Raw genomic sequence first — 24,120 nt, 5'->3', positions numbered from 1 at the left:
CAAACTGGTGTTCCAAACACAAAGATCCAAGGCTTGGCTGGAGAAAGAGAGAAGGAGGGGGAGAGAGAGAGAGAGAGACAGAGAGAGAGAGAGAGAGAGAGAGAGAGACAGAGAGAGAGAGAGAGAGAGAGAGAGAGAGGGACAGACAGAGAGAGAGAAAGAGAGAGAGAGAGAGAATTGTTTATGGTTTACCCGTGGGAACCCGGACTGGGTCTTAATAATTTATAAAGCCTGGAGCCCAGCTCACACTAACCCTCTGCATGAAGCTCAACATGTATTTGGCAAATGGCTGGATCCATTCATCAACCCACAAAATGAGCACTAAATGAGCTGAGGTGCCCACAGTGTTGAACCTGGAAACCTGAGGAAATGATGATACCAGCAAAAGGAAGGGGAATCTGAGGAAGGACCTAGTCTTGGGAGTAGATTGTAAATTTGATTTGGCCCATGGTTGGCCTTAGATAATACGATAGTCAAGATCCAGTGTCCATGGACAGCAGGTGGCTGAAAAAGAGGACTTAATGTTGACTGTGATGATCAGCAGCATAGGGTCCATTCTCGCCTAGGGAAACATGATTATACTTGGTGTTTTAAAGAGATGTTGCTATGTGAGATATGTCCAAATGGAGGAACTAGGATGGTGTAGGGCTGAGACTGTGGCTGGAACATTTGGCTTCATAGAGCAATGCCTATAAGGATATATTTTGCTGTCATTGCATTTGGTGGCCTCACATGTAGCAGTAGTAGACTTGTCCTGTGTCACTGCTGATGGATAATTCTCCATGGATCTCTCATGTTTCTGTCCATGTTGTAAGTAAGGCACCGATTGCTCTGTTCTGGGCTCTTTTCAAAAATACGTATATAGCGAACAGCCTTGGAACACAGAGATAATGTCTCCTTCCAGAACAAAGGGCAGACATGCTTACTGCCCAATACAGAGGATTCAAGTTCCCTAAATTCACACTTCTCCTATATTATGACTCATTGTTTCTGTCTTATTCATATTTTCCTGAGAGAATTGGGGCTTGGGGACCCCACTTAAACATGCTGATAACTCTGGCAACGGCACTTACTGTGAGTAATCTGACCCGAGGAGCATTATGTTTTCAACCAGCATCCAAAAAATTGTGGCAGACCAACTTGTTCACTTGCAATGGGGAAAAGCTCAGGCCTTTCAGAGTTTTTGACAGTCACCCTCTGAGATTCTTATTGTGGGGTCCATGGAGGAGCCGTAGGAGACTCTGAAAGGAGTCTGTAATTAAAGTCAAGTCACCTGCTATAGGCAGTGAGAGAAAAGAACAGGGCCTGATTGCTTTGGGCTGTGGCTTTGATTGTGGATGTGGGCTCAGATAGCTGTGATTCAGGATACAGACAGACAGACAGAAAAAAAAACTCATGACAAGTGTGGTAAGGTGGGCAATGAACTGCCAATTTTTAATGCAAAAAAACAAAAATGAATTTTTGCATATGTTTGCAACAAAAAGAATACAAACAGGCACAGATATTTACAGAAGATATAGAGAAAGAAGAAGCCTCAGCTCTTTCTTTTGCCTTTATTCAGCAAATTATGAAGTGCAAAAAGATAAAAAGAAGACATTATAGTCTGTGTTTGATGGAGAGCTATTCGGAGAGCAGCACAGGGCTCTATTTTTGGCCTTGACCTGTTTTGTAATTTTATCAAAGACGCAGACAAGGGTGTAGAAGGCTGTCTTATCAGATCTGTAGATGACACAAATTTGGAGGGCTAATGAGATAGAGGTAAGAATCGAGACTCAGAATGTTCACCTGGCTTGGCATGCAGGGCAGAGACCAAGAAAATGAAATTTTACAGAGGTGTTAAGACTTGAGTTTGTGCTAAAAGAAATCAATTGTGTAAGTTTTCACAGGCATCCTAGTGGTTCATGAAAAAAAAAAGACCTGGGGTTAATGTCAATCTCAGCGTAACAGACAACAATACAGAACACTGGCTAAAACATGAATGTGGCTCTGATCTGTATCACTAAGATGTGGCTTCCAGACCAGGAAGGGAGTAGCCGCAAAGCACTTGGACAGGACAGTTGCTGACCAGGGAATTGTATTCATTTGGTGTCATCTTCAACATCTAAAGGGATGTTGAAAAATTAAGTGCATTCAAATGGGGGCAAGTAGGATGATGCAGGCTTGTAAATGGCTGGGACATTCAGCGTGAAGGAGCAAAACCCATTGGGAGAAATTTGACTTTGCATTTGCTGTTTTGACAGCTTCAGGTGTTTGTGAACCACCTGTTGAAGACAGTGGCATCACAAAATAGAAAGAGGCTGGATTCCTGAGTCACTTCCTGGATGAGAGGTGCTCAGGAAGAGTTTCCCAACCCACATTAGATTACGGCATGAGCATATATCTCTTTGTTGAGATACTTATATTTGGAGGTTTATTTGTTATTGCAGCCTAATTTAGCCTACCTTAACTAATGTATCTCTCTTAGCCTCACTTTCTACATTGGTACAATGAGGATAATAACATCTACTTCATGAGATTCCTGTGAGATTCAAATAAGGTGATGACACAATAATCATAATAGAAGGCTTCCTACTTCCTTAGACATCCTTCTCGTTTTAAATTTTTATTTATTTATTTATTTGTTTGTTTATTTATTTATTTATTTATTTTTGTAGAGATAGGGTCTAACTGTGTTGCCCAGACTGGTCTCAAGCTCCTGAGCTCAACTCATCCTCCCTCCTTAGCCCCTCAAAGTGCTGGGGTTACAGGCATGAGCCACCACACCCAGCCCTCTTTTTGTGCTGGTTCCTTTGTGAAAGTTCTGCTGTTGGAAGTGCTCCAGGACCCTACCTTCACCTGTTCTCTCCTTCTGCAGGAAATGTCACGCAAATTCATGTCTATATACTATCCATATGCTGATGACTGATCGAAGTTCTATATCGAGATTGAGACTCCTACTATCTATTCAAGAGAAGATGCTGAATATTCACTTAGACATGAGTTTAGCACTCAGGAGAGATACAGGACAGAGTTGTCAACTGACAAGAGTTTTCTCTTGATTATCCTCCACCAGATCTGATCCTCACTCACCTCATTTTCTCAATCCTTTTCTAATTCAGTAAACACCACTATCCACTCAGTTGTCTAGGCAAAAAACCCAGCAGTCATCCTTGAACTCACCAGGGCAGATGGACCATGCTTTTCCAAGGAAGGTCCCCTGAGAGTGCTGTTAGTAGCCAAAGAGACATATGTGGGAAAGTAGAGAAGCTAATCAACTTTAAACATTAAAAAAATAGCACCTAAAATTAAAAGGGGGGAGAGGGGTAAAAAATGTCAATTTGTGGAGTAAAAGAAGCAATGTCAAATTTCTGTTACAAGAAAACCTGTTTCTGTGTTTTCCATGTAGAGGGTGTTTGAGTGTTAAATCATTGTGGGACTCAGATTCCCATTGTATACATTTAGTTTGTACACATTTGCACACCGTTGAATAGTTTCTTGCGTATGTATCTCTTCCAGAAAGAATTGCTGCATGGCCAAATTGGCCCAGAAATGGTCCTGTCTGGCAAATCCTCCATTCTCAGGATGAGGTTGCCAGGGACCGGAGATGCAGTCCTCCACTTGGTGGCAGTGTGTGGTGGGACACCAAAAAAGGGTCACTAAATCCATTGCCTTCTCTCCTCTTCCAGGAAACGTGGGATTGTAGAGGGTTTTGAGGGTAGAGTGCTGGAGCACTTAAACAGCAGAACTTTCACAAAGGAAAGTTCTGGGCTTTCCCTTGGGCTTGTGGGCTGAGCGCAGTGGCTCATGCCTATGTTGATAGGAATCGCAACCAGATTTGTTTTATATCACTTTAAAAATGTATACAATGGAAGATAAGTACCACAATGGTTTGATAGCTGAAAACCATCTACATAAAAAATACAAGTTCTTTTTTTTTTTTTTTTTTTTTTTTTTTTTGTTGAGACGGAGTCTCGCTCTGTCGCCCAGGCTGGAGTGCAGTGGCCAGATCTCAGCTCACTGCAAGCTCCGCCTCCCGGGTTTACGCCATTCTCCTGCCTCAGCCTCCGGAGTAGCTGGGACTACAGGCGCCCGCCACCTCTCCCGGCTAGTTTTTTGTATTTTTAGTAGAGACGGGGTTTCACCGTGTTAGCCAGGATGGTCTCGATCTCCTGACCTCGTGATCCGCCCGTCTCGGCCTCCCAAAGTGCTGGGATTACAGGCTTGAGCCACCGCACCCGGCCTAGTTCTTTTTTAACACTTGGAAATTTAGCACTTTCACTTCTTAAATTCACATTTTCACCCCCATTTTATCCCAGATGAGATTTCTTTAAGTTAACATTTAAAATTGATTAGCTTTTCATACTTTTCTACAGCAAAGATTAAGCCTATGCATTTAAATGCATTTTAGTGACCTTAAGGCTTTACTTTTTGTTCCCAGATTGAGTAATTATTACAATTATTATTCTTATCCAATTACTTGTTTCCTTGGTGCTGACAGAAAGATTAATTTAAATAAAATACCCTGTCGGGTAGTATCTGCTTTTCAGTTTCCAGTGAAGTCCAGAGGAATGCCTGAAGGGGCTTCCAGAAAGGGGTCTTCTGATGAATCAGCTGATGTGCCACCCCAACTTGACAGAAGGCCCCCTTGTCCGCAGTTTGAAAGGTATATACCATGCTTGCACATGTGTGATGGTTCATTTTTAAAATTTAAATGTCAGTAGTTGCTAAGGATATAATTTCCAAAGTACTGTTTAATAGTATAAGAAAGAAAATTGTTCCCAAACTGTCTGTGGCAGAACTTTTTCGCATGATGTCATTTGTAGCCCCTTCCATGAAGTAATTATGATTCCTGATAAAATGCTTGGGTAATTTCCGGATAGACTGTAATGGGATTAAGAACTGCTGAGAAGTCAGGGTCTCCACTCAGCTATCTTAAACCATGTCAACCAGTCTTGAGCTGTTCTTCTGTTGTGGTGCCATTTCTTTTTTTTCTGTTTGTGTCTCTTCCAAAAAAGAATCACTGAATTGGCTGGCTTGCTGGGAGCCTCTTCATTTGAGGCCAGTCTGAAATAGAATTCTGACACATGCTAATAACAAGTTTGTCTGACAAGTTATTTTAAGAATTCACATTTTAAAAATAAATTTGTTACATCATTTTAAAATGATGCCCATTAGAATTGAAATACCGTAGTGGCGTGATACTCAATACCCTACATGAAAAATATAGGAGTTACTTTTTGACACTTGGACATTTTACATTTCTTTATCTTCTCCTCAAATTCATAAGTCTGTCTCTCATTTTATCCTAATATGATATTTCTTACAACTAAATTTACAACTTACCATTTCTTAAAATTGATTTACCTCGGAATCTTCTATAGCAAATCTATAAATTTTTGTGACCATAAGGCTTTTTGTGTTCCTGAGTTGAGTATACAGTTACCATTACCCAACTCATAAAAATGCACAAATATATTACAATTTTGACAAATAATTATTAAGTATAAAATTTAAATTTTATTGGAAATAAACCTCTTAAAAGAGATGGGACTAGTTTATTCCCTCTCCATCCCCAGAAAGACACATGCCCATAAATAAAAACTACATAATTCTAGAAAGTGAATCTATTCTTGTTTTATATCTTTATGGATATAAGCTCTGAGGAGGGCTGTTCATATAACAACTACATGAGACTGGAAACAGTTTTGTTATAGTGACGTTATTCAACTCTTTGAATTTCTGGTAGATTCAAAAATCACATTAAAAAAATCTATCAGCTGTCTTCACTAGAAACTCTTTCAACTTTGTTAAAAGTAAAGGATTGGAAAACCAGTTTCCAAAAGGGTTTGCTCCCCAGTCATTACAGTCCAATATAGTCCCAGGATTTCAAATAATGCCTTTTGGTAACCCAAGAATTCTAACACTCCAGAGCCATGCCCAGTGGTATGTAGGTAAATTTACTCTCTTGAGAAAAAAGAAAAAGGCAAAGAAAAGAAAGCCCTGCTTTTATAGTTTTTTTTTCATTTACATGGTGTAAAGGCTTCCACCACACACCAATTTTTTTTCTCTTTCTTTTTTTTTTTTTTTTTTTTGAGTCCGAGTCTTGCTCTGTCACCCAGGCTGGAGTGCAATGGTGCGAACTTGGCTCACTACAATCTCTGCCTCCCAAGTTCAAGCAATTCTGCCTCAGTCTCCCGAGTAGCTGGGATTACAGGCGTCCACTATCACACCCTGCTAATTTTTGTATTTTTAGTAGAGACAGGGTTTCACCACGTTGGCCAGGCTGGACTCAAACTCTTGGCCTCATGATCTGCCTGCCTTGGCCTCCCAAAGTGCTGGGATTACAGGCATGAGCCACCGCACCCGGCCACCACGGCCAATTTCAAGCCACTAACCTGACCTCACTGACACACGCTTGGGAAGACAGGCACACAGTCAGCTCTCAGGGCCAGTATGAGGCACTCACTACTGCAGGGCATCACAGTTAGATTCAGACAGAGGGAGGAGTGTGCCCCTCTTCTGAGGAGTGTGACAGATGATTGTGGAAGGGGAGAGTGAGGAGAGTTGGTCTGATCTCAGGGGTGTGCTCACGGAAATCGGTTTATGAAAGAGTACCCATAGGTGTTGAGAACATTGATTCTTCTAAATGTCCCATGCCTGGGTACTCCTTGAGAAGGCTGTGCCACCATGGTTCCATGTGCAGCAATTTGGAGGCTACCGATTCAAAGGATGGAGTCAGCCACACCAGAGCTGACCTTGGAGTCAGCCACACCAGGCCTCAAATCCTGCCTCTGTAATTTATGATGATTGAGAACTTGGGCATATTTTTTCAACGTCTTGGGTCTCAGTTATCTCCCACAAAACACAAGAGGCCAATACCTACCTTGCAAGGTTTGTGAGCAAAAGGTAGTATGCATACAGTGTTGTATCCAGCAGGTGCTCAGCAGTTGAATGTTACTATCAGAGTCCTTTTAACTGAGTCTAATTGATGAGACTTGAAGGGTTGAGGATTTGGGTATCAGAACCTGAACCCAGTGAGAAACATCAGATCCCTTGCCTCTTAGGGTTTACGTGCTCCAAAGCAAGTAGCTGCTTTGGTTCCATCTAAAACTGTTGACTTCAAAATAGAACTTTCAGCTTATTTCCCTCCTTTTCATACACACTTCATCTTATAAAATGCAGAGGCTGGGATCTTTGGTCTATATGGAAGAACACACTCAACAGCAACAGTAGCTCTCCCAGGGAATAGAACTCAAGACTGGTCTATCTTAGACCTAACCAGGAGGGTTATTACCAAGAAACAAGAGTCTCCTTCTAAGGTGGTTTCGCCTGTAAGGCAATCCCTTAGCCTGGTCCCTGAGGGCTTCATTAGAGTGGGGTCCTGGTGATTTTACTGGCTTGTTAAGAAGGCTTTTCAAAGTCTTGTGTAATGATGATGAATGGCAGGGCGAAATCATGTTAACACATTATAAACAATTCCAGGGCACAACCAGTATCTCACACTGTACTTTATTTTTCTTCACAATATTAACTAGACAGACAAGGAAAGTTTAATGGCAATGCGACTTTTTCCAACAACACAAACAAAGTGCCATTATAGCTAATGGTGGCCAACTGGAGACTTACTTTACCTTAACCGTGTAAAGCATCCTTACCATATATTTTTTGTGTGTACAGTGTTGCAGGAAATCAGCCACCCCTTAAAAGTATCAATCTTAAAAAGAGCCATGGAAGGTAAAAGTATGAAAATCTTGATAACAAAAGTTTTCAATACAAAAACACTTATTGTATACTTATTTTTATTTAAAACAAAAAGAACCCCAGTAACTCAAAACAAAAGCAAACCTTGGTTGAAAACTTAAGAAGGTATAATAAACACAACCACCAAAAGAAAGCTTCCCCAAAAGAAATGCAATCCACTATCACTCTTGCAAATTCTACCTTGGAGGGAAAAACTTAATGAAATGAGCTATCTGGAGGGCCCACGGCAGATTTTCCAAAAGGTGTAGGTGCATGGAATTACTCAGTGTCTATACTACAGTCCTATTTATTAATAGTCTCAGAAATTTTTTGATGAAGCGAGCCTTTCCATCCTCCACCAGTGTTCCTGTCTTCTGTGCTGAGTTTGGTATGCAGAATAACCTTGTCGATAGGATGTTGGCTTGAAGTTATTTTTCTCGGTCAGTCCAGATGAACTGGTACAGTACCATTCATGCTCCATCTGGTTTTCTTTGCATCCAGTGAGATGCATATTTCATGGTTGTCCAAGGTCATGGTTGTCCAAAGACATGGAACAGAATGATTCACTGGGTAAGACTAAAGGGCTTGTATTATCTCTTTCCAATTCAGTTTCACGTTGCTTAATTTTATTAAAATTTTTTTCTGTATTGTACATAATAAACATTTAGAAACAGATGTCCCTACCAACCAGAAGGTTGTCATTAAATATCCTGTTAGTTAAAACTGCACATTTATTGTTTAAATACCCATTAGACATGTCCAGCTTGAAATTTATACCATTGCACTGCCAAATGGAGCTGCACTTTGAGCCGTGCTGATGTCTCTGGAATCTAAATGTCGTACCACAAACTTCAAAATGTTTCTCATTTGTCACATAAGGTTCTTCACAGAGGCATCACATCGACCCCAATACAGGTCCTTCATACCCCTAGTTCTGGTTATTCTGAAAACTTCCAACTCCCTGATCCAAACTTGGGAATGTTTTACTCATTTAAAAATTCTTCCTCCTTCCCACCCCTCCAACAAATGTCCTTTGTCCCATAATAATTAAAAAAAAAAAAATCCCTGAAAGATCCAAATTGAATAACAATACAGATCTGATTGGAACCTTCATAAGCTTGACAATGTAGAATTTTATTTCTTAAAAAGTGTGTAACCACATTTGTCTGGGCTGCAAAAGACACCACAGAATAAGATCAGAATAGAATTTCAACTGACTCCCTAATTTCCTTAGAATGGCTTGTATTTCAAGCCTTTCCTGTTTTTCTCTGATAGACTAGGTATACATTACTAACTATAAGTGATAAGAACGTCTAAAAACAGCCACTGCCTTAAAAGTACAATTGGAATGAGAGTTTAAGTTCACATTTATAAATTATTTGTTTTAGGGTAAGTTTAATTACAAATAGACACTATTTGCAATTCTCTTCACTCAATAGATCCTGGAGGTGAAAGCTAGACATGTGTTGGAACTGTCCTACTTACATTTAATCTTGATTATTATAACTCCTCTCGATTTATAATCACTTTCTAATTTTTCCCAGTGGGCCAGAGCTACATCTTTAGATGATAAGCATTTACTAATAAAACAAAGATCACATATAAATGGAAGGCCATATCTGAACACAGAGAGGTAAGTGAGCTGTGGAGAGAATGTTGGCTTCTTGTTTGAACTAAATCAAGGTGCTTCCTTAATTCTGTGACTTTAATCCAAATCTTAAGCCTGCCAGAATTTTCTGCCCCTGCAAAATCTTCAGAGACGACCCGATGGCCATAGACCCTGTCAGCTGTCGTTCCGGCCTCTCTTTTGGAGTATTTGTGCAGCGAGGGACTGGGAGGGCCGAGGAGGTTCTCGGATGTTCTTCTCCTTTTGGGGCTTTTTTTAGAGCCCTTGACCCCAATTTGGAAAGTGCGTATATTCTATTTAACTCTGACCCTGGCCAGTGTAAAGAGGAGTACGTAAAGAGGACTGCTTTTTCATTCATAAAGAGCAGTTAAGATGCAGATGTGAATCCCTCTTCGGCACAAAATAGGGATGGTTTTCTGTTGCCCGACTGCAAAATAATTAGATATAATGAAAAAAAAAAAAAAAGGAGAAAAAAATGACTAGTTGAGGCTTTTATATACATTCATTGCTTCTAACATGTTTTTAACAATAAGGAAAATGCAACATCAACTACTCTTAGAGCAAGTGCAGCCACAATACTGTACAGTTCTGGGGCCAAGCGGCTGGGTACATTTACTGTTAAACCAGGTAACCAAACTCCACAGCAAAAGGCAGCCAGCCAGCAATTAGCCCCCATGACCTCTTAATATATATACATTTTTCAAATACTCTGTGAATCCCATTTGAACAACAATAAAAGACAAAACAGGCTTTATATTAAAAACGTCCATGTTCTTCATTGTTACTTCTAAAGCAGCTTGGAGGATCTTACCACGTGGAGCATACTGCAAACTGACTCCATTAAAATGATTTTGGCAGGATAGCAGCACAGGATTGGATATTCCATATTCATCACTTTGACAATGTAAACCTTTCATAAAATAATATTTTGCTTAAAAATTAGAATCATTCAAAGGTCTGATCATTCTGTTCCCTGAGGCCCGCCGGGGAGGTCTGGCTTCATACCACAGGTTTCCTGCTTTCTTGGTGGAGCGTAAGCACCACTGCATTTCAGGAAGACCCTGAAGGCCAGCCACGAGAAAGCCCCCGCGGAAGGAGGGCAGGAGGGCTCTGGGTGGGTCTGTGTTGAAACAGGCCACGTAAAGCAACTCTCTAAAGGTCAAACCACCACAGATTTTAATCCGCTGGTCATTCCCCATCTGGATTTTTAACTGAATGAATCTCAGGGGTTTAACCAAACATGCATGTAATCCTGAATAACATGAATTAAATGCGGAATTGCCCAGGGATGAATAAACCTTCAAGAAACAAGGTCAAAGGGACAACAGATATATCTGTCACAATAAACAATTCTGTTGACGTGGAAATGCACGTAACTTGGTTGAAACAATGCTCCTCAGTGGCCAGTGACATCCAGGTTTTTCTTAGGTAGCTGAGACTCAGGGCTTATCTCACCTTCTCAGAAATGCTTTTGAAGAATCAAGGGACAAAAATCTCAAACAGAAAATAATCACTTTTGCTCACAAATAGTGTATAGGCCATAACTAAATACAATTAAAAAAAAAAAAAACGCTGAGATGCATGTATTTTTTTAAAGCAGCTTTCGAAATATCAACCACAGCATTAAACATTGAACAGAGTACATTCCAAAGTGAATACAGATAAATGATATATAATGCAATAATGCCACAGAGTTATTCCATCAATGTCTCAAGGCTGATTCTAAACTGGAAGAAAAAAACAAAACAAACACTTTCTAGTTTATTTGCTGAAGATGTCACTTCTTTTGTTACTTCTTTACAGTTTCCCACCATTGATTGCTTTTAAGTGCCCCAGAATGTACAGATAATCCCCCTATTCCACACCTGGAACTTTTTTTTTTCTGTCAGGTTTTCAAATAAAACCAAACTACAATGACAAGATAATGTTTTACATGTAATTCCATAGACATAGGTCAATTAATCCATGACACCTTACTTCAATGCTTCCTTTAGGATTTAAGACCCTCTCCAAAGTCATTTAAAGCCTTGCTTTAAACTGCACAGGTGGGCCACGGCCACACAGCCAACGTGCCATGTGCTATGGCCAAAATGGGCCATGGCCGTTTGCCTCTCCTCACGTTCCCAGCCTTCACCGTGTCCCTCTGCTAGGAAGGGCCCAGGGCCTCTGTTCCTTCTCTCTACAGTGATACATGTCTTAAGAAGGGTTGTGGCTCCCATGCTCCACGTGACAATCGGCCTATCTGGAGGGCCCCAGGGTGACAGGCCCAGCCGTGCCCCTCTATTGCTCTTTCTTGACAGTGGAATTCCGAGCTCCGTCAGCTTCCAGACATTCGGAGACCGCACTGCCCTGTTGATCATCCCTGGAGGAGGCCAGTGAGGGCCCAGGCTCAGTTTCAGGACCAGGCCTCCAAGCTGGGATGCAGGCAGGTTCTGCGGACTTCGGTCTCCTAAAAGCAGGCACTTGTGGCGGCCTGATGCTCTGGGTAACTCTAGCCTTCCTGATGCCGAAGTCACCGAAATGTTTACTCCCTCAAGTTCCAGAGGATTATGTTCCTACTCAGACAGAGCCAGTATTGGGATTTGGGGGGTGCGTATCCAAAATATATGAATATACACAATCAGGGCTTAAGGTACTGGATGATACTGTATAAATTGCTAAAATGCTTCTCGGCACAATTGGTAGCTTAAAAAAATACTTTCCTATGGTTTAAGGGCATTTTTCCCATCGCTGTCCTTCGGTGTGGAAATCTCAGTGGGTACCAGGTCCATCTGAAGTTCCCAAATCTTTTCCTCCCACCAGGTATGCGTCATGTGAGTCATATGCAAAGAGTCTCTTCTTCAGACCAGGGAGGCATGGACTTCCCTCCAGGAACCCTCCCTCTGTTTATATCACAGCCCCCAGGGCAAAGAAATACAAGTGAATGAGCACCTTCTTCCCAGCCTCCAGCAGCCAGAAGGCCAGCTTCCCCAACGATCAGGTCCTTTTTCCATACATCTGCTCTTCAAATGGTGAGTTAGTCCGGCCAACAACACAGAAAGCGAATCTGTGTTTACAGGCACAGCACATCCAGGTGGAGCCGCACGAAGCGGTGCTTGGCAATGAGTGGTCGGATTTCCAAAGACAGGAGTTTTGATGGGACTGTCTTAAATAAATAAATCTTTTTTTCTTAATAATGTAAAAAATAAATGATATTTCCCTTTGGCAGTAAATAGCTGATTCGACATTTTGCCTGAAAATTGTTGTGTGTGTGTGTGTGTGTGTGTCTGTGTGTATGTTTATATGTGTGTTATTTTTTCTTAAACAGCCCGCAGCTTTGTTTCATGGTACATCATTGACAATGCATATCATTTCTACTGCTTTAGTGAACCTTTTGCATATTTGTTTGGGGCAGGCGTGTTGACTTCACTTGTGGCCCAGATAGGCACCCAGGGTGATGCAAGCTCCCACCAGGGCCAAACTGAGCAGAGTCTTCAGAGACAGCCAGGAGAAATCAAACAGAGGCCACATGCTGGGGCCGTACAGTTCCACAAAGGCATCCTGCAGTTGGGGTAGAGAAGGAAAGAAAAAGAAAGAGTATTAGAAAGAGAGCAGAGAATGCCACCCCACAGAGAAAGAGGTATCCTGCCAGGGCAGCCTGGGCACCTTCAGAAGGGCGAGAGGGGAACAGGCAAACGCTCTTTGGAGGCCATGATTCAGAAACCACTGTTTTCATTAATTCAAGACATATTTATTGAGAACCTATTTACATGCCAGGCATCTTAGAGATACAGCAGTGCATAAAATAGACTAAAAGTTCCTACTTCACGAAGCTTCCGTTTAGTGGAACAGCATAGACAGCAATCAATATAATTTATCACATGGTGTAGGAGAGAGTGCTAAGGGCTGAGGAGAAAAACAGCAGAGGCAGTTAGAAAATATTAGGGGTTCTGCAGTTTTAGCTAGCACGCCCATCCACAAAAGTAATAAAATGTAGCAATGATGATGACTGTCACACTCCTTGATTGAGTGTTGACATCTTATCAAATGTCTGACATGCATTATTTTAGTCTTCATACCAAACTTTTTTTTTCTTTAAGAGCTAGAGTCTTGCTCTGTTGCCCAGGCTGCAGTGCAGTGGTGCAATCATGACCCACGGCAGTCTCGAACTGCTGGGCTCAAGAGCGATCCTCCTGCCTCTGCCTCCTGACTACCTAGGATTACAACGCTTGGCTAATTTTTAAATTTTTTTGTAGAGATGGGGTCTTACTATGCTTCCCAGGCTGGTCTTGAACTCCTGGGCTCAAGTGATTCTCCTGCCTCAGCCTCCCAAAGTTCTGGGATTAAAGTTGTGAGCTATCTCATCCAGCTAATTCTTTGTACCAATGTTACTAAGTTATTTTATTTGTTTCTGTCTGAAGATGAAAAAGCTGAGAATCACAGGGAATAAGAGACTTTTCTAACAAATGGCACAGCCAGGCTTTGAACCCAGATAGAAACCAGCACGCTTCTCTCTGCTGATGCCCTGGTGTGGCTAACGGCAGCTCTGTGAGGGCATTTGGTCGGCCGAGGGCTCAGTCGGTGGAGGGGCCAGGGTGGCCTCGACTGGTCCAGTGCCAGCCTCTAAGGGCAAGGTTCTCCCAGGGAAAGGGAGCCGTCAGAGGGTTTCTCTTGGGGGTGGCTAGACTGAACGACCACACTCAAATTGTGGATCTCACAAGGCATGAGATCAGGGGTGTGTCACTGGACGTGCAGGTCAGAGAGACAAAGAGGGTGTCTCCCTTCCATTCCTATCTTCCATCTCAAGTCAGGTCTGTGGTGTTGTAGCAGAGTCCACCCTCTGGATCAGCTTGGATTGGGCAAATCACTGAGTGATCATTTCCTAGATTTGGGGGAGATTATGTTTCACATTTGGGTCCAATGAGTATTTGGACAACTTACCGAATGAATATTTGAATATATACATCAGTAAATGAATTCTTCTTAGTTCTGATTTATTTAGGTATGAAGAAGAAAACAAGAATAGTTCCACATTATTTCCAACAACCCTGACTCAAAGCACACAATTTTATTACAGGAAACAGTAACATACCATGACCCTGGGCATCGCTGTTGGGAGGGGCTCCAACAGCGCACAGAGGGGTTCCCTTTCTCTGGGGCAAGGGCTGTAGTAGTGGGACCAGGGATTCTCTTTGTCTCCCCCGTGCTGGGCATGGTCTTGGTGCACTGTAGGTGCGTAGTAAATGTTTGCTCACTTAAGTGTTCTGAATACAACCATCAGTTTACATTCTGTCTTTGGCTTAATGCTTTGCCCAGATGCTTATTAATCTGTTTGGAATTACTCCTTCTATACGTAACGGCCTCAGAGAATTCTGAGGTAGTCTTGATGAGGGTTTAAGACATTGTTAGGGGAACTTTCTGCATTATTAAATATAGATTTATGCAATTATTTTCATGATATATAATATGTGCCATACTTTAAAAAATTCATTTTACAGTGTTTAAAACTTTTGCAATTATAAACAATATCATGATATATTTTGTACATAAATTCTTGTCTATTTGTTCGGTTGCTTTTTTGAAATAAACTCCTAGAAGTGACCTCACTTGACCAGTCATCAGTATTGCTTCCAGAAATCATGAAGGGCTTGCCTTGAGCCATCCTCACTCATGGGTTGCCCTCCAACCAATGCCACCTTTTACAAAAGGCAGGCAAGGATTTAGGTATCTAGTGGGCAGAGGCCAGGGACGCTGTTCAACAGCCCGCAACGCACAGGGCAGCCCCCCAGTGCTAACAGGGCCGAGGCTGAGAAACCCTAGTTTACAAGATGCTCTGTAATCACAGACCATAGAAGAACAGATGACCCATCCAGCGTGTCAACAGCGTTGGTCAAATCAGCACAATCAGCGAGCCCAGACCAGCGACGGCTCACCTAGCAGGCCTTCTGCATCTTTGGAGGTCCTTGGTTAACTTTTACCAGGAGAGGGCGCAAGGACTTTCTTCTTCTTTTTAAATATCTATCGTTAAACATTTCTAAATTTCAGTGTTAAAAAAGAGAGGCAATAGACGTACATAAAATGTGTAGTTAGAGCTCTTAGCACAGAGCTGAGGCACAATCACGATTGTCTGCCAAGATGCGCACCCCTCTCTACAAGCAGGAATCAGTGGGGCAGGAAGGAGTCAGGACTTCTGCGCAAGCCGGAGAAACTCTGCCTCTTCCAGGGAGCAACCCAAGACGTCACAGACACGGCTGCAAATGTCGACTAGTCTTCCCATCCATGCTTCTCTCTCTGAGGGATGGGTGGGCTGAAACCCCCAACACCACAGCCAAACACCCCGAATTTCTCAGGGCACTGGCAATAGGTTGTCTGCAACTTGGCCTGACATTGAGAAGGTCAGTGGCTGAGCTCTGAAACCCTTTAGTCATCAACAGAGTTTTGTGTGGCAAAATCTGAACCGGACTAAGCCCCTGATCATTTGTCCTCTCTGGACCTGAAACCATCTCGGGAAACCGGAGGATGCAGGGACACACTCCAGCTGGCATTTTCTCCCAGTTGGGCCTGGCACACAGTGCTGGAGAACAGAAGAAATGCTGTCCCAAATATCCCCATGATCATTTGTCCTCTCTGGACCTGAAACCATCTCGGGAAACCGGAGGATGCAGGGACACACTCCAGCTGGCATTTTCTCCCAGTTGGGCCTGGCACACAGTGCCGGAGAACAGAAGAAATGCTGTCCCAAATATCCCCACCTCCTCAGAGCTGGAATAATTCCCTGTCACTACCCTCACCCCCACACAAATAACAGTGCTTCTCATGAACCTAACAGGCCATTTCTGACGTGCATTACACAGAACAATGTCATTTCTAGAGTGAGATGAGCTAAACTAGCAGCTCTTGGCCCAAAGCCTCAGCACAGAGGTGCTGTTGCCATCCCAGGGGGCTAAGAAGGGCATGGGACTCAGAGGAGGAGTCTGGGTGAATCCTGGCTTTGATATTTTATTAGTTTATAACCTTGAGCAGATAACCCAACCCCGAGCCTCATTTACTTCATCCATAGCCGTAAAATTCATTATTGTGAAGATTAACGTAGGTCACTCAAAGCCATTTGTAAATTGGATACAGAATGTGAGCTCATGGAAGAACAAACACCTTGCTCTTGTCTGTCCTCTTGCAGAACTGCTCCGCACCTACTCAACCTGCCCTTCCCCCAGAGGTTCTGCTGAGCCTGCCATTTTACAGAAGCAATTTCCTGGCTCTCTCTTAGCTTTCAGATCTGAGGATAGTCCGTAATTTCTATAGGAATTATGAATTAAAATGTACACATCCCATGTTCTGGTCGAAGATGGGAAGTGATAATATAATGCCTACCTATCTATCCTTCTTTATACATTATTAATCAGATTGTAGGGCTACAGGGCAAGTCATTTAACCCCCTGGAGGTTGGATCTGGCCTCTAAACTTTGCCCTTCTACAATTCCAAAGTGCAAAGGAGACCCCCTGGCTTCGGGACTAAATGTCCTGAAAGCTTCTTTCGTAGAAAGTCTTCTTGCTTTTTCAAACATTCTGATTAGGGCGATTTCCGAAGTCTGTTTGAACAGTCTGTCATTATTTGTTTAAGTATGAAAGCTGTTTTAAATAAACACATGCTCATTTTATGTATTAAAAGCAACAAAGAAGGAAAAAGAAAACCTGGGTCGTCATGTGATTCGGACAAAATCCCAGTCTATATATTTAGGAAGCTCTGTGTCCCTTGCTCATGTCAGGACTGGCAAGGGCTTACCCGACTTCACGGATCACAGGTTCACATGGAAAGGCTCGCACGGGCTCCTCCCATGAGGAGGAAGTGGGCAGGGCCTCAGCTCTGGTGGCTCTGTCCACAATGGCTTCTCCATGAATTTCCAATTCAGAGGCCACAGAGGATCTGAGTTCCACCCAGGGCTGGCCCAAGGGGACAGGATGGCCAAACTCCCAGCCCCAACCTTGCTGCAGGGTTGAAACCAGGTCAGGGAGGTGTGGACGGGAACAGACCAGGGTCAAGACTCCTAAACCCAGCAAAATTGTCCTCACTCCTCCGGGCCGTGGAGCACTCCCACCTGGGCGGTAGCTGCCCTCCAACATTTTCCTTTTCCCTTCAGAATCTTCAATAATTTTTTTTTTTTTTTGAGATGGAGTCTAGCTCTGTCACTCAGGCTGGAGTGCAGTGGCTCCCAGGTTCAAGCAATTCTTCTGCCTCAGCCTCCCATGTAACTGGGACTACAGTCACCCTCCACTATGCCCAGCTAATTTTTGTATTTTTAGTAGAGAAAGGGTTTCATTTTGGCCAGGCTGGTCTCAAACTCCTGGACTCAAGTGATCCCACCACCTCCGCCTCCCAAAGTGCTGGGATTACAGGCGTGAGCCACTGCGCCCGGTCCACTTCAAGAAATTTCATGTAAACTTACTTCCAAAGAAAATGAGATTTTTTTTTTTTTTTTTTTAAAGGTCAGATTGTGGAGAATGGAAGAGAATGTTAATTCTAAGTGCTGAAAAGAATGGCACGCAGTTGGGGATATGGGCGGGGGTCCCAAAACAACCCTTATGCCCAGGTAAAGGGGTAAACATGGAGACCTTTTGAATTCGGTAATGCATATTAAAAGGCTTTAAAAAAGCTTTTGTTAGTAATTTCACTTCCAGTTATTTCTTTTGGAAAAATAATAAAGTGCACAGATTATTTATAATAGCATAAACCTGGAAACAAACGTCTGACAATAGATGACTGACAGCGTGCCCACATGATGGAATGCTGTGCAGCATTAGAAGTCATACCCTATAGTTATTGGCAAGAAATTGTGTTCCTAACGTCATACCACGTAGAGCAGGACAAAACGGTCAGCAAAACATGATTCCACTTCTGCAAAAACCTAACATATACATGTGCGTGTTTACATACAGAAAAAAATAATATAAAGGAAAACGCCAAGATGTTAACAGTCATTATCTCTGAAGGCAGAAGTAGGCATGAGGACATGGCATTTATGAGGCTATTCTGATTTTTTTTTTCCTTAGCTGTCTTTTCTAATTCAATACAAACATGTTTATTACTATTTATGAAATATACTTTAATATATACTACATATAATAATGGTGCATTCTAAGTGCTTGCTTAGTCTGAAAAAAATTCCAGACTCCATAATTTGACACACAAAAATGTTGGGAGATGATGCCTTGTGGTGGGGAGACATGGGCTCCCAGGCAGCAGCCATGATCTAGAACCATGCAACAAGCCCCCGGTTAAGTGAGGGCCTCCTTAGACCCTGGCCCAGAAGAACTCTCAAGAATTCTGCCCAGGAGACCAAAGCCTGCAATAAGAGGTTCAGGCCCTGAGCTCAGTGTGTGTTCTTGCCTCTCCATATACTGGGGAAATTTAATATGGCTTGGCTGGCTATAAGCAAATTAGAAATTCAGCTACATTCTACAATCTTTGAGCTATGTATGCAGATGTTATACAACCAAAGAGAATTCTAAGGGAGAAAAGCCATCCCGTCCCCAAAGAGTTTACACTCTAGAGAGAGGTAATGCCTCTATGTGCACATTTGAACTAAACTAAATCAATGGGTGCCGCCATTTTGTATCCTGCAGATTGCAGAGTCTCATCAGCAGTAAGAAGAAAGTAAAAAGAAAATCAGACCGTGCCAATGGGAAATCAAACACAGCTATCAAATGCCTTTGATATTTTCTATTTTTCATGACTTCATACTTTTGTCTCCACGGGGACCTCTGGGGATCTCTTCCCTCACGACAACTTTAAGGTTAGGGAGAAAAAAGGAAAGGGAGAATCACTGTAACAGACTTTGAGCTGGAAGGAACCTCCAAGTATGTTCAGGTTCCCTGAATTGGTTTAATAATGTCTAATAAAGATATTAGCTCTTTTTTTAAACAGGTGAGGTGAGTGAAATTTTGATAGGTAAAGCAAATTCCTTACAGTGTGTATTCATAAGGAAATTCGTGGTGGACAGGAGCATGAAGGCTGGGTTTCACCTGCCTCCTGCACTTCACAGGTTAGAACACTGGCAAGCAGCTGGTTCTTCTCTCTGCCCAGGGAACCTCCTCCCTGCCTCCCTCAACTTGCTTCCTCCCATCCCGACCTTCCTCTCTGCCCCAACTTGGACTCCAGCCCACAATAAGTCTCATTTGGGCTTCCAAGTGTTGCTGAAGAAAGTCACCCACCCTTGCAGGCAGGTGCTGCTGGAAATTGATGGTCTCTAAACTCAGTGAGTTCTGACACCACCTAGGAAGTCTTTACTCTTTGTCAGATCTTTTCTGTTCCTTTTGATAACTGTTCCCAACAGCCACCACTTGTCTCACATGTCTTCCTCACCTTTTAGCAGTGAATGCCACCTTTTACTTCTCTGAGAAAATTGGGATCATTGGGCAAGAATTACCACAGCTTTCCACCCTGGCCCATGCACAAATGTCCATTTCTGCCTGTCCTTCCCTGCTCCTCTCCACCCTTTGCCCTGATTCTACCATCTCCCATTGCTTCAGGAACCTTCCTCTGTCAATTGTCCCTGCTCTCAACTACAATTTCAACCGCATCCTTCCTTTCTGGCCTCAGGTATCCTCAAAATGTCCGTGCTGATGTGTGCTCCGCCCTAACCATTATCTTCTCTGTCTCTGCCCTCCTAGACAAGCTGCCAACCCACACTTATTGGCTCACTTCCCACCCACATTTGAACTCACTCAGTCTGGCTTCTGCCTATATTGTGCCTCTGAAACCACCTCCACAAAGACCACCAATACCCTCCATGTGGCTAAATTCACTGGTTGTGAGGTTGTATCTTACTAGGGGCTCTGATGCCCCGGACACCAAGACCACTGAGGGTCTTCTGTGACTCTGCTCTCTTTGGGCTGCCTCCTTCCTCCTGAAGAAATTCCTCTCTGTCTCCCTCATGGGCACCTCCTCCCTGGCCTATTCTGATAAGTTCTCAGTGCTGCCCATCAGGCTTCTGTCTGGATATTTTCTTTTCTCTCTGTGGCCAATCTCTGTCACTCTCTTGGTCTTAATACCACCCCTACGATAATGTCCCTAACATCTTTATATCCAGTCTCACTTTCTCCCCAACTGCCAAATACTTATTCCAATTGCTTTCTAAGACATCCCCTAAGGAGTTTGATCAACCTGCCCCAAACTGAAGCTATCATCACTCCGTCCATCAAGCCTCCCTCTCTTCCTGTCTTCAAGCTGGCTATGGCATCAAGTAAACCTACAGCCTGAGAGTCTCCTAGATGTTTTTCTCTTCCTCATGCCCCACATTCATTCATCAGTAAATCCCATGGCCATAGGTTAGGTTCCCTCAGAAGCAAACCCTAAGACAAAGATTCGAGTGCAAGTGGTTTATTTGGGAGATGATGCTAGGAACTCTAAGGGGAGCAGGGAAGGGACAGAAAAAAGGAAAAGATCCATGCATGAGTTACCTTATCAAGCAAGTTATTGCTACTGGCAAACAGAGCTTACTCCTGCCAGGGAAATCTAAGGGCTAGTGTAGACCATCCATCTCTTGTTAACCCACTGAAGGGCTAGGGAGCTGGGGTATCTATACACCAACTCCTGCTATTCATTGGTTGAAGGTTGCTCCTATGGAATGTCAATACCCCAGCACTCCTAGCTGGTCATGTTACAGGTGAAGTACCCATCAAGGAAATAGATGCAGATGCCATATCTCTTATAGCTGGAGGTCAAGTTAGTGAGCACTAAAGTGGTAATGGCCAGGGGACAGGACAGAACAGGGCAGTAGATGCACTGCCGATTTTACCACCTGAACACTTCTCTCCCCCTTTACATTCTCTCCCCAGGATCACTGCTGTGATTTCCAATCTGATCTCTCTGCCTCGGTCTGAGTCTTGTGGTCTGCCTGTAAACCTCTTCCATGTACTGCAGCCAGAGTGATCCATTCAGAATCAAGTCTGTTGCTTCCATGCTTAAGTCTAAGGTTCCCAATGCCCTGGCTCCAACGTAGTCCTCCTGCTCAGCTTGTCACTCTTAAGTCAACTTTGGTTCATTCAAAGATTCAGCTCAATCATTTTCTGCAAGCAACTTTCTCCAAATCCCTAGGTTGAACTAAATAATCCTTGGCTGTTCCCCATTCACAGTATTATACGAAGATCATCTGTTTACATGTTTGCCTTCCCCTTTCAACTATTAGCACCTGGAGGTGCAGGACCATGTTTTATTTATCTTTGGATCCCTGGAGAATGTGTCTGTCATATATTAGGAACTCAACAAATGTTTGTGGAGCTGAAATAAACTGATTGGTTTTACTATACGGCAGATTTTTCAAACATCCTAATAGATAATTTTTTTTCAAAAAGGGAGTATTCAGAGGCCAGATAAAGGACTGGCTTAGATAAAATTCAAGTTTTTTTTTTTTTTTTCCCCAGCAGCAGCCTCTAGTGTCTTCCTCCCAGGGACTGATGTTTAGTCAGTTCCCAAGGACACAGAGGGATCTGACTGGTCAGTGCTGGTCAGTGTCCCTGCTATATTGGTTACTAAAAATTATCACCCCCCACTCACAGGTGCTTGATTTTCCAAGAAAGGGAGTAGCATTTTCCAAACTCATTTGGCCACTAACCCCTCTGTCAGGGAGACTGCTGCTGTGTTTGGAGTATTAGGAAGACAAGCTTTGACAAGTGCTGCCTAAGAGGGTGAAAGGACAATAGCAGGGCGTTGGCAAGAGGGGCAGCATTGGTGCCTGTGGTGCAGAGCAGGGGAGATGACCAGAGGTCAAAGGCTGTTTCTAGACATCTATGCAAACATAGAGACCACTGAGTGTGTCCTGATCCTAGATTCCACCAAGGGGGCTGGAGACTCATTGGCGATACTACCTGTGACTACTGCAGCCGCACAGAGTCTATGACATGCAACCGTCAGGTGAGCGAGGATGCCAGGAGAAAGAGAAAGGACATGAAGGAGGAAGTGGGGTAGACAGACACTCGTCTTGCAGAGAGACCTCTCCACACAGTCAAGCAAGATTCTCCTGACACCAGAGTTGGCTCAGAGCAAAAGGGGGAGCAAGCCACCCTGGCCGCTGGGAGTGGTGGCCGGCAGAGCACACTCAAGGAAGTGAGGACTTTTTCTACCTGAATAAAGCAGCTGGTGAGGAAGTGACTCCATTTCCCCCCTTATCATAGGCTCAGCAGGATTTCCTCCACAGCCACATTGTGCTGAATGAGTCTAGAGGGTTCCTTCTGCAGAGCAGCGTGGCTTTGGCAGCTGCACTCTTGCTTCTGTCCCCTGTGACTCTTCCTCCCGCACCCTCCCTTTACTCCCAAAATATTGTTTCCGGGTTTGGGGGAAAAGGAAGGGGGAAAAAAATAACCCTTGAGCATATAACTGAAGGACACACAGCTGCTGGGCCGGAGATGGCGAAGAGGCACGGGAGCGTGAGAAGCACAAGGATTTGCCTTCCTCCGGGCTGGCGGGCTGGCGAGGGCTACTCCCCAAAGCCATCTCCAGTGCCTAGGGGTTGATCTTGGAGGACCTCTGGGTCCAGGGGGAGGGACTGGTTGAATCACGAGCCAATGACATACGTGAAACCTAATCTCTGCGTCATTTGGATGTAACTAGAAACCTGCTGGAGACATGGCAGGAGATGAAAAACCCAAACAAAACAAAAACAAAACTTGCCCGCTTACCACAGTTGGTCCAGGGACGTTCTGGTGTATTCTGTTATGCAAATTTAGCTAAGAATGCAAATCAGGCAGGGGCCCTCAGGAGTTGGGGAGGCTGAAAAATGAGAAGCGCAAATGGGTGCTTCCTTTCTCCAGCATTATTTTCACAGTTTGAAAATAATGTGCAAAGATGGCTTATGCCATGGGCCAGGGCAGAGGAAGCTTGGCCCTAACCACTGCTAATGGAGACTTGAGCCGGAGCTAGCTATTCCAGAGATGGACCTCAGAGGATTCCTTAGTCTAATGACCTTCTGGGCTGGGGTAGAAGGTGGTATCTGGAGGGAAGCACAGAGCCAAGTTCTCTGCTGCCGCACTAGCTATGCAAATACGGCAGGGCACCTGTGGGCTCATGTCCCTCCTGCAAGAAGCTGTGGTCAGTCCAGTAATTCAAAAGACGTACTTCTGAAATGGGTGAAGAAATGCATTTACAGCAAAAAGTGCTAAAAATATGTTAATAGTTATGCTATTTGGTTCACCAGGTTCATGTAATAAACCATAACAAGAGAGACTAAAGGCCGTATCTATATGACCTTGAAATCTCAACTTCAGCAGGCTTATTCGTTCAGTAACCAAACATATTTTTGTAAGGTGTTGAATATTTAGCTTAAAGCTAAACAAGACACACACCCTGCCCTATAGTAACTGCTGAGTAATATTCCCAGTGGCTTCCATGGGCCTGAGAATTTTCTCAGTACTGAATTCAAAGCACTTTGTGTCTGTAGGTCCATTTGCCCAGCAGTGGCCTTGCCAGGAGAGAAGAGGCCCATGCTCCTGTCCTCATTTTAAGGTACACCTGAAGAGGCTCTAAAGAAAGGGCCTATATACACACAGGTCTCAGTCACCTGCTTTCCAGTGTTTTGGCTTTAAAACAATGTTTCTTCATTTTTCTTCCTACCTTCCTCATTCCATTACCTTCTTCTGGCTAGAGCTTCTGAGGGTCCTGCCTATTTTGGTGCTCAGCCCTCTCTTGTTTTGGGCTTATGCCACTTCACTGTTTGGGGGGGAAGTATCACTTCCCCCCCAAACATAAAGTGACAAACTTAACACTTTATGATATTGTGTTGGACATGAAAATATGTCCAGCA

At 43.4% G+C, this 24,120-nt stretch overlaps 1 protein-coding gene across 1 annotated transcript in view; it reads right to left on the bottom strand.

Annotated features, from left to right (window-relative positions):
* Positions 1 to 9,822: 9,822 nt before the first annotated feature.
* The window catches only part of BCL2 (B-cell CLL/lymphoma 2), a 204,235-nt gene continuing 189,937 nt past the window's right edge, over positions 9,823 to 24,120 (bottom strand). Inside the window, exon 3 of the mRNA XM_011953595.1 lies at positions 9,823 to 12,886. Within this exon, the coding sequence (XP_011808985.1) occupies positions 12,752 to 12,886 (135 nt within the window). The 3' untranslated portion in view covers positions 9,823 to 12,751. The remainder of the gene's footprint in view (positions 12,887 to 24,120) is intronic.

Source organism: Colobus angolensis, unplaced genomic scaffold (genome assembly GCF_000951035.1).
Source record: "Colobus angolensis palliatus isolate OR3802 unplaced genomic scaffold, Cang.pa_1.0 Scaffold369, whole genome shotgun sequence".
In the NCBI taxonomy this organism is placed as follows: domain Eukaryota; kingdom Metazoa; phylum Chordata; class Mammalia; order Primates; family Cercopithecidae; genus Colobus; species Colobus angolensis.
This window is presented reverse-complemented; position numbering and strand designations above follow the sequence as displayed.